The 10,460-nt window shown below is 63.5% G+C and overlaps 1 protein-coding gene across 1 annotated transcript; it reads right to left on the bottom strand.

Annotated features, from left to right (window-relative positions):
• Positions 1–8,217: 8,217 nt before the first annotated feature.
• On the bottom strand, positions 8,218–8,934 carry LOC125917757 (keratin-associated protein 10-7-like). Its single transcript, XM_049623866.1, has one exon. The coding sequence runs from the start codon at positions 8,932–8,934 to the stop codon at positions 8,218–8,220; it is 717 nt and encodes a 238-aa protein (XP_049479823.1).
• Positions 8,935–10,460: the final 1,526 nt, after the last annotated feature.

The raw sequence follows: 10,460 nt of genomic DNA, 5'->3' as shown, positions 1-10,460 counted from the left end.
TAGTCTCCCCCACGGGTGACAGGCTGGTCTCCCCCGCAGGTGACAGGCTGGTCTAATAGAACCAGCTGGGTGATCGATCGGCTGATACGACGTCTTACTTCTCTAACCTGGAGTTTTTGTGTCCCGTCGCTCCTATTGCGAGTCGTCGTCTTCCTGGAGAAAGCACAGTTCCCTCCTGGGACATGTGGCCCAGCCCCTGGGGAGAGGCAGACACGCCGCGGCCACGCTGGGATGCTCCAGGGCTATTGCCGCCACTTGAGGAGGCCCGCGTCCCCAGCGGAGCGAGTGAGGCCCTCCTCTGTCACCACAGCGGACAAGGGGCGTGAGGGTGTGCCCAGAGTTAAGGAGACGTCCCGGGGACCTCCCGAGGCAGTCAGCAGACCGGTAGGTAGAGCGGCCTTCCGGCCAGTTCCAGGCTGGCGGGGCCCGCGTCTCCATAGCGATCAGGGACCTACCCGGCCTCCCCCGGGTGAAAACCCGACCCTGGGAGGCTCGGACAGGTCCCCAGCAACCGCGGAGCGGCCCTGGTCTGTGATGCGGCGGCGGGGACCTCTCTCTTACACACGGGCTGTACGTCAGCGTGGCTTCTGGGCCGGCGGTGAGGCGTCTCTGAGGCGAGGGAGCCCTTTCTGGCCCCGGCGGGCTTGGGGTCCGAGGGAGGGGAGGGAGGGACGTGGACCCCGGGCCTGCGCGTCTCCTGCTTGCTGAGCGTCTCAGAGCCCGTGTGCAGCTGCGGCCCGACGTAAACGACACCCGGCACCTGCTTTATAGGCTCCCACCCTGAGGGTCTCACCGGGTGCGTCTAGGCGGCTGGTCCGGGGTGCCGTGGGAACCGGTCCGGAGGAGGAAGTTCTGCGCTTTGTTTTCTGCGTTGAGACACGTGTTTTTGCAGTTGTAAATGTGAACCGGATTTCCACTAATGAGCCCTTGTGTGTCGAGGGAGTGTTGCTAGTGTTAGTGGGTCAAAGGTAATAGAAGGAGACTTTCCCGGAAGCCTCAAGGTAGCAGCATATCGATTCTTCAGATCTGCGCGTTAAAGAATGATACATACATGATCATTTACCAACCAGCCAGAGACTTGGGGTCAGAGGTCGGTGTCAGGTGGGAGGGGTCAGCAGGAGTCACAGTGATGCTGCCTGGGTCTGTGTCCCCTGCCCTCCTGACCCGTGACCACCCAGGGCCACCGAGACCCACAGAGTTCTCATCAACTGGGAAAGAAGAGAGGGCGACTGTTGGGTTCAAACCGCTGTCCTTCCTCCCACGGTGAGTTCCTCTCTCGCTTCGGGGGGGGCGCCTGCACCGGTGGGGTCAGGAAGGCTGCGTCCCTGCGCTGTGTGCCGCGGGCCTGGGCTGGCGGGGGACCCGGAGCAGGGGTGCGGGAGGCCACCCCGGGGCCCACGGAGGCTGCTGTACGTAGTCATGTGCCTAACGAGCTTTTCCAGGCTTTCCTCCTGTGACCTCAGTGAGCTGAAACGTGCGACTAGGGTGGCGGCCGTCTGTTAACCTCTGTCGGAGATGTCTGTCTAGAGACAGAGACAGAGGGGCAGATGTCTGTCTAGAGACAGAGGCGGGGGAGATGTCTGTCTGTCTCTGACTGTCTAGAGCCAGAGACGGTGGGGGAACAAAATCTCTCCAGTCACATGGTTAGTTTCATGCAGAGAGGCTTCAACATCCTCTTTCCCTCCCGTCCTCTGTCTCTGTATCTCTCTGTCTCTCTCCCCTCCCCCTTGCCGGCCCCCCTCCCCCCAGCAAGCCCTACCCCAGGGGCTGGGCCCCCCTCACAAGCACCTGTGTCCCCCGCAGCCTCTGCCCAGACCCGGGGGCGGGGGCTTCCCTGGAGGGAGTGTGGTGTTTGCAGCCACGGCAGAGTCATTCTGCGGCGAGGAAAAAGGTCACCGGCGGCCTACGAAAGGGTCCTGCGGATCCCGGGAAAGGGCCCAGGACGCAGTGTCTCCGCACACAGGCCATCGCCCCCCCGCCGGCCCTGGGTGCTCTGGAGAGGGGCGGGCCGGGCAGGGCGTCATAAACGACAATAATCGCGCTTAAAAGCTGTCCTGCCTGGAGCAGCCTTTCCCGTCTGCTACCCTGCCCGCTGCGGTTTGGAGAGGTCAGACCCAAGTGACCCTCGGCCTCGGTGAAGGGCAGCTCCCGCCGTGAGCTGGGCCTCGGAGCTCCCCGCCCCCGGGCCGTCTTCCCGTGTCTTCTCATTAGCTGTTCCCGCGGACTGGCTTCCCTCCGGAGGGGAATTCCTGAAACCCACACACCCTCCGGAGGGCTGGGCACCAGATAAAAGCCGTCCTCAAAGCCCGGCCCCTCCTGGGACCCGGTGGCTGTGCTCGGCGCGCAGCTTGTCCTCCTAAGGCAGGGGTCTGCACCCACGGAAAACAGGTTCTCGGAGTTTTTCTGGTTTGCTCCCAGCTCTCCACCGGCACACCTATTTCTGTCTTTCCTTTGGGAGAAATGTGCTTTGCCAATGACTAGCCGCAGTTGTGCTGAGATGCTATCACCTGTCACCTGCCCGGCAGGACCCGAGCCCATGCGGAAATGAGATAGGCCCGCGCCACCTGCCTCCCCCCGGCAGAGCCCTGAGAAGGTCTGTGCCACCCGGGGCCGCCTCTGTCCTGTCTCGGGACTCGGGCATGTGGCCATCACAGTGACTGCCCCAGGGGCCCCTGCTGCCATCCTGAAAGGGCCCACCCGGGTGTCGGACGAGCAGCTCCCTCCCTGCGGGCCGAGGGCGGAGCCCCTGGATGGAGCTTGGGACCTATACTCCTCATGTCTGTCCTGCTGATGCTGTGTGTCCCGCTCCTGGCCCTGGCGACCCCGGGCCGAGGCACCCGGCGATGGGAACCCTGCACAGGTAAGGGGGGTATTGAGCTGGGGGCCGGGAGGGGGGCAGCTGCGCGGGCCAGTGCCACTTCCCATCCCCCGGTCAAGGTCACTGCGAGCCGGGTTTGCTTCGGGGGCACCGGCAGGTAGAGGGGGACGGGCAGAGGCAGAGATGAAAGGGGGGGGGGGGGGGGGCGGCACAGTGGAAAGCTGCTGACAGAGTGGGGACTCGGTTCAAAGCCTTAACCAGCCTCCATCCAAGGGCTTCACAAGTATTTTCCTGTGCATCCTGAGGAAAGGCCTTGCACCTGCTTCAGGAATGAGCCAGCACCCCCCCCCACCTCCGCCCGCCCCCCTCAGGCCGCAAGCTCAGAGAGCCCCAGGTCTGCGCTTAGTAAAGCACAGCCCCAGACACCCACGCCAGCGCTGGGGAGAGTGCCACCGGCTGGCTCCCGGCGGGGGCGCGGTTCTGCTCCCCCACTTTCGGAAAGGTTGACTAGCTAACGGCCATGACATCACTCTGTCTTTCTGGAGTCGCTACCAAGAGATTTTACTTATCAGAGCTAACATTAAACACAAAGTAGCCGGAGGAGGAGGCCCAGCAGCTGGAGACCCGCCGCAGGTGGGTGAGTGAGGTCCGCGGCGCGGGGCTGGGCGGGGGGCAGGTGCCGGGGGATTGGCAGGGCCCTTCCAGTTTTACGTGCAAATTACTCAGCCGGGGTCCCTTCCATGTGAGGGCTCTCTGCTCTGATGGGCCCTGGTTCCAGTGACAGGACCGGCAGATGACTGGTGCTGACCCAAGTTTGGAATGCTGACCCACAGGGTGGACGGGTGCCCCGTGAAGGGGAGCAGCCAAAGCCCTGGGGTGGGGGCAGGACTGAAGCCCCCCTTCCCCCACCCCCGCACTCTGGGCTCCTGTCCGCAGTGACTGCCTTGGGACTCGTGGTTTGCAAGCAGTGCAGGATTTGAAGGTCACCTGTTGCCAGGCAAAACCCCCTGCACGGAGGCCACCGCGCGGTCCCGGGGGGCCCCCGGAAGGACCCCCAGGCAGCGCTGCTGTAGCCGCTGCCCTGAGTGCGGCAGTCTCCCCGGTGGGGAATGAATCACTGACGTGTACCTTCACGTTCCCTTCAGCCCTGGGAACAGAGTCAGCCCGCAGAGTAATAATAAAGGTTATTTATAAAGCCCGCCCCCTGTGCCCTAAAGGCTTGTTGCAGATAGTTAAAAGGTGACCCAGTTATAAACACCGGGACTCAGGAGGAAAGATAAAAGTCGGGTGCGTTTGGAGTGCTCCCAAGGCACTCGTGCTCGGCTGTTCGGGACTTCAAATGGTTAAAACAATCGCTTTGATTCCTCTCTGTTTTGGAAGGCACCTGAGTTTACAACGCAGGGTTGTGTGAGTGTGCGGGGGGGGGGGGGGGGGTTTCGCCCGCCTGGGGGCCTTGTTCCTGGTCTGTGCCACCGTGTGCACGCCAGGTGCCAGGAGCCTTGGCCGCCGCAGCCCTGGGCTGTCATGTCCTGCCCCGAGTCTGGGAGCACAGATGATACCAGCCTGGGGTGGTGACCGTGGGTGCCGTGCTGTCTGCGAGGGCTTTGGTGCCCCTGGGCGTCCCACCCCGTTCTGTGGAGGGTGCCGTGCTGGGGAGACGGGGCGGCTTTGGCTCCCAGTGCTGCCGTCGTCTGCCTCTGCTGCGAGGCTGTTGGGGGACTATGGGCTGGATTTGGGGGTATCCTCACCCCAGCGGGGCAGTAAAGGTACCCTTACGCCTGCACTTTGGGAAGAGGTAACTCAGTGCTGGCGATGGCAGGGCGGCCAGAGGGGCCCAGGAGTCGGCAGAACTGGGAAGTGGAGTCTGGAGGACTCTGGGTTCGCCGTTGGGGAGGTGTGGGCAGGACGGTCCGGGAGGCTGGGGGTGTGGGGGGAAGGCCTCGTCTGGACGGTAAGCGGGCCACTTCTGTGCGGCTTTTGTGGGAACGGGATGGCAGGGCCGTGTGCCGGACAGCCAGGGCGGGCACGGGGTCCGGGCGGGAAAGCTGGCAGGGTCGCGAGGGCGCTCACGTTGGCGAGCAGCTCACTAGTGCTCTTTGGAGGGGGGGGGCTCACCACTCCCAGGGTGACCCAGGGTGCCAGACACCTTACGGTCTACCTGCTGTTTTAGTGGTAGGGCAGTTGGGTCACGTGTCTGCCCAGGAGACCACCTGCCGAGTGGCGGGGCCTGGGGCCTGGCCTTTCTGTGCAGGTGTGGGTGCAGGTGCGTCTGAGGTTGGGGCAAGTCTCAGAAAGCCTTGGCCAAGCGGGACAGAGGGGCCGGCGGGCAGGCCGCACGCACGAGGCCACCAGGGGGCAGGTGGGAGGTGCAGGCTGGGGAAACCTACGTGGTGGCCCTCGGACAGGTTTCAGGGCTCAGGGGCGCAGGGTGTGCACGTGGTGTTGGCGTGGCCTCCCGGGGGGTGAGTGTGGCCGGCAGGATTCCGGGGCGACATGCCTCTTATAAGCCGTTGGCCTCCCTGGCTCCAGGAGCCAGCCCGCGTCTCCTGACCCCTGACCCCCCCGGCCGCTCCGCCAAGCGGGGCCAGCTGCTTTGGGACCAAAATGTTGAGGTTCGGGTCCCTAAGGTCCTTCCTGGGTCCTGTAGGACATCCGTGGTTCTGGGCTGCGTGCCGGGAAAGTGGCTGGGGCCGTCCTGGGGGAGACGCCCTGATGGGCTGTGCTGTGGACAGTGGGGTGGGGGGGACACTGGGCGGAAGTCCCTGGCATCCGTCACACCCAGCTCACGTCCACGGGGACGGGAGGCCGAGGTGGAGGGACGCGGCTGGACCCTCCCGGGCTGGCCCGCTGGGGGGCTCCAAGGGGCTGGGTACGGAGAAGGGGTGGGGGGCACAATTGTCAGCTGCTGCCGGACGTCAGGGTCACGGTGTCTCCCCTTCCACTTCTTCCCCTCCTGCTGCCCCCAGAGCACCCGGGGGTGGGCTCCTCGCCAGGGCTCAGCCTTGGTGTCACTCGCAACCTAGTCCGAGTGAATCCCTTCACTCACCCCTTCTTCCCCCTTCTTCCCTCCTTCATTCACTCCATACCCAGGCAAGGGCGGTGCTGTGCCCACCCCTGGGGACACTAGAATCACAGAGCCACCGGCAGCTGCGACATCCTCCAGAGTGGGGGGGGCCCGGGGGGGGGGGGGGGCTCAAGAAGAAACCTTGAGGGTGGCAGTGGGGGACCCAGGGTGCCAGGGACCCCAGGCTGCCAGTTGCAGGAGCAGGTGGGGTGGTCAGACCTGGGCTCTGGGTGCCTGCGGGGGCCCTTCATCCCTAGAGCTAGAGAAAGTACTCACGAAATGACAGAACAGATCCGCGTTTTATTTTATTTTTTAAAACGTTTATTTATTTTGAGACAGAGACAGAGAGAGAGTGCGAGCGTGAGCAAGGGAGGGGCAGAGGGAGGGGGAGAGAGTCCCAAGTGGTTTCCCTGTTGTCAGCGCAGGGCCTGCCTCCAGTCTGGAACTCACAAACCCGTGAGATCGTGACCGGAGCCGAGCTCGAAAGTTGGGTGCTTACCCGACGGAGCCCCCCAGGTGCCCCCAGACCTGCATTTTAAAAGCTACCTGGCAGTAAGGAGGCCGGGGAGCTGGCCCAGCGGGCAGCATCTGGCCTCTTGCGCGTTTGGGGGGCAGGAAGCCTGGATGGCTCTCTCGGCCACCAACTTTGTCCTTGCACTTGTTCAGCCAGAAGCTTGCAGGAGAGTGGTGCTTTCCAGCCTGAGTTCTGGGGAATCCTGGCCCCTGGGAGAGGCCCTCAAATCGGTTCCTGGAGACCCTGTGTGGGCACGACGCCCCCTCCTGGCGGCTCACGGAGCATCCTCCCGCAGGAAGAAGAGGCTTCTGTACTGCCGTGTCCTTTGTCCAGGGGGGACTTCCCACTGGGGGCTGGGGGCCTCCCGGTGGAGCGCAAGCAGCCCGAGCCCCAGGTCTCATCTGAGCGGCACGCCCCCAGGAGACCCCTCCACACCCCTCACCTTCGTCTCCCCAAAATCACACCTCAGAGAGAACCACCCCACTCACTCCCCAGTGCAGAGGAGGTGAGATGCCAGCCAGGGCCCCGCACCGCCACCAGGGGAGGCTGACTCTGTCACCCTGACGTCGTCCTCTTTAAAAATTCTCACCCATTAGGCCAGGGCACTTTTTGTTTGCATGAAAGTTAGGAAGCAAAGAATATTAATTGAAAAAAATTTTTTTTAGTGTTTATTTTTGAGAGAGAGAGAGAGAGAGAGAGAGAGAGAGACAGACAGCACGAGCAGGGGAGGGGCAGAGAGAGAGGGAGACACAGAATCCGAAGCAGGCTCCAGGCTCCGAGCTGGCAGCACAGAGCCCGACGCGGGGCTCGAACTCACGGACTGTGAGGAAGTGACCCTGTCTGGGACTGAGGCCTGCTATGGGGAACCCTGGGAAACGTGGGGGCCCCATCCAGACAGCCTCGAGGGAAGTGCCCTGGAAGGCAGCACCCCTGGGCCTCAGATGCCAGGGTGTTGGAACTCAAAGTGGCTTAGCCTCTGGGGTCTTCCTCTTGACCTCTGTCACACCGGGCGGGGTCTGCGGCCGGGGACGGCATGGCACATTGGCATGTGCAGGCAGAGGCGGGAGGACATTTGAATAAAACACTGAAGTTCAAGGGCAGATGGAGAGAGAGAGACTCAGAAGGCAATGCCCCCTTTAGCTGTCTCCCTGGAAGGCCCGGCCCCGCCTGCCTCCCGGCCCAGAAACCACCTTGGGCCCTGCATCCTGATGCTGGACTGACCAGGGAGAGCGAGGCCTGGGGCAATGGGGCCTTCTTGCCAAGGGGTCCGCTGTCCGGGTGGCTGTGGCCACCTGAGGCCCGAACCTTCTGTCCAGCCACCCGGAGCCGCCTGGAGGTGCAGTTGGTGACCACCAGGGTGGGCCTCAGAACTCACTGCCATTGAAAGTGTTCCCAAGATGTGGCTCGTCGGCAGGATTGCTAAAGCCAGGGTTCCGTTAGCCTGGAGGCTGGGAGAGAGGGCCAGTGGAGGCCAGGACTGCAGGTGTATTCGCTTAACTCCAGATGTGTGCTTGGGAGGAGGCAGACAGCTTCTAGGGCCAGGAGCCCCAGTAAGACTGAAGAGCTGGGGGCCGTGGCTGCCAGAAACAGCCTGGGGGCCTTTCAGTAACAGGGGAGGGCTGTCTCCGGTTCATCTGGTCGTGATGTGAGGCTGCGAACCGGCTCGGCCCTGGTTATTAGGCTCCGAAGATGGTGAACATTCACGCTGACCTGTGTGCCCGAGATTGCGCTGGGTTAGATCCTGAAGGAGGCAGGGAAGAGCCGGGGGTCCCCAGAGTGCTCAGCTGGCCCTGGGGGGACGTGCCCATCAGAATGGTGGCCTCAGCAGGCAGGGCGGGGGCACACGGGGCGGCAGAGCAGGGACACGCAGGAGGCCGGGCGGCAGCAGGAGGAGGCAGGAGCGCAGCAGGCGGGGCGGGGGCACACGGGGCGGCAGAGCAGGGATACACTGGAGGAGGGTCTGCAGCAGGGGCTGGGCTGGCAGCAGGAGGGGGCTGAGCAGGGGGAGTCCTCGCAGCAGACAGGGGTGCAGCACACGGGCTTGCAGCACACAGGGGTGCAGCAGACGGGCTTGCAGCACACAGGGGTGCAGCAGGCGGGCCTGCACACGGGGCGGCAGAGCAGGGACACGCAGGAGGAGGGTCTGCAGCAGGGGCTGGGCTGGCAGCAGGAGGGGGCTGAGCAGGGGGAGTCCTCACAGCAGACAGGGGTGCAGCACACGGGCTTGCAGCACACAGGGGTGCAGCACACGGGCTTGCAGCAGACAGGGGTGCAGCACACGGGCTTGCAGCACGCAGGGGTGCAGCACACGGGCTTGCAGCACGCAGGGGTGCAGCAGTCTCCCTGGCAGGGGGAGGAAGGGCCGCACAGGAGGGTCAGGCAGGGGGCCGGGGCGCAGCACGGGGGCTCGCAGCAGCTCTCTGGGCAGTCGTCCACCTGCCAGGAGGAGTCGGGGCAGGAGTCCGAGGCCCCGGGCAGGCAGACGCGGCTGCCATAGCTCAGGTCTCTGGAGCAGACGGACAGGGTGGACGCGGCCATGGCGGGGGCGGTGGGTTGGAGGAGGGAGTGGGTGTGGGTGTGTGAGTGTGTGTGTGAGTGCGGGTGTGCGTGCCAGCTGTTCGGGCTCACTTTTATAGCCCTCTGTGTGTGTGTTTTCCCAGCAGAGGCTCAGGACATTTCCCCTTCCTTGTTGGTGTTTAGAGCCAGTTTTCAGGGACCCCTCATTACGGCTTGTTTATTTTCCCGGAAGATGCCACCCAGCTCGTAAATGTGCCCCTGTGTGTTGGGTCCTGAGCGAGTCTGCTGAGTGGGCGTGGGGCCATCAGGCCAGGCTGGAGCTGAGGCAGGTGGATGTGGTGTGTGGGGAGGGGTGGGCTCTCAGCCAGTGGACAGTCGTCTTAGGGACATGGTAACAGGGGAGGTGACTCGGATTCTGGCCTCAGGAATAGCTCCTGATGTGGGTGCCCGTCTCTGGGGCACGTGGTCCCCATTCTTTTGCATTTGTCACCAAGTGCAAAGAGATGAAGGGAGGGTAGAAATGCCTGAGAGGGCTCTGGCCGTGGTGCGGGCTGTCTCTGCCTGACCACTGCCTGGGTGGAAGGCTGTGGCCTGGGGACAAACAGGCTGTGTGCTGTGGGGTCAAGTTCGTGGGCAGGGGGAGGGGTGGGCCTGTGCCTGGCCAGGCAGCCGCCATAATTCTCCGGGCGTGTCTCCTTTCCAACCTCTGGGCTCCCAGGGCCCCTGTGGCTCTGGCCACAAGGTGGGCGTGGTGGGGCAGGGCATGTGGTGCCCCTCCCCTCCCCCGGCTGGGCTGTGGACCGGTTTCACACACCCCCACCCCCCCCCCCACCCCCGCTTGCTTGCCGAGCAGCTGGTTGCGTTTCCTTCTGCCCCTTCTTCCGCCTCCCTCCCCGTGCCACTCATTCTCTCCCTGCCATTGTATCTTTCCTAGAGCTGAGCCTGGAGTCCCCTCTGTGGGCCCCCGGGACGCCCCTGTGGGATATTCAGGGTCCCGGAAACAGTCACTAAAAGCTCTTGTGCCAGGCACAGCCAGGGGCCGGGACAGCAGGGGGTGGGGGCGTGGAGGGTGGGGGTGGGCGAGCAGATATAGATCAGCCCTGGGCCAGGGCCTCTGCCGGAGGAGGGGGAGGGGAGACACAGGCAGGTGGGTAACCGGAGGCAGGGTGCCTGTGGGGGCTCAGAGAGTCAGCGGAGTCAGCACGCGGAGGTTCTGTGATATCTCAGTCACTGTGCAGGGGTGTGGTGGCCGCTGCGAGGGGTCTGGGGTGGTGGGAGGGCAGCCGACTCTCAGAGGCCGTACACACGCGACTGGGTTAGAGTATCTGCCAGGTTTGGGGGTGGCTGGACCAGACTCCTTAGAAGGCTGAGGGTTTATTTTATTTTTTAAATTATTACCGCTATTTTACATTGTCTCGGCGACATTTCAAACCAGAATCCTTAGAAACGATGAAAGCTACGTTCATCACACAAACTTGACCGTGCACGTGTGTATTTGCTTCCTGGGATTGGGTGTAACAAATGACCACACTCCCGATGCTTTAAAA

Source organism: Panthera uncia, unplaced genomic scaffold, assembly GCF_023721935.1.
Source record: "Panthera uncia isolate 11264 unplaced genomic scaffold, Puncia_PCG_1.0 HiC_scaffold_2365, whole genome shotgun sequence".
In the NCBI taxonomy this organism is placed as follows: Eukaryota; Metazoa; Chordata; class Mammalia; order Carnivora; family Felidae; genus Panthera; species Panthera uncia.
The sequence above is the reverse complement of the archived record's forward strand: the minus strand, read 5'-3'. Positions and strand labels throughout refer to the sequence as shown.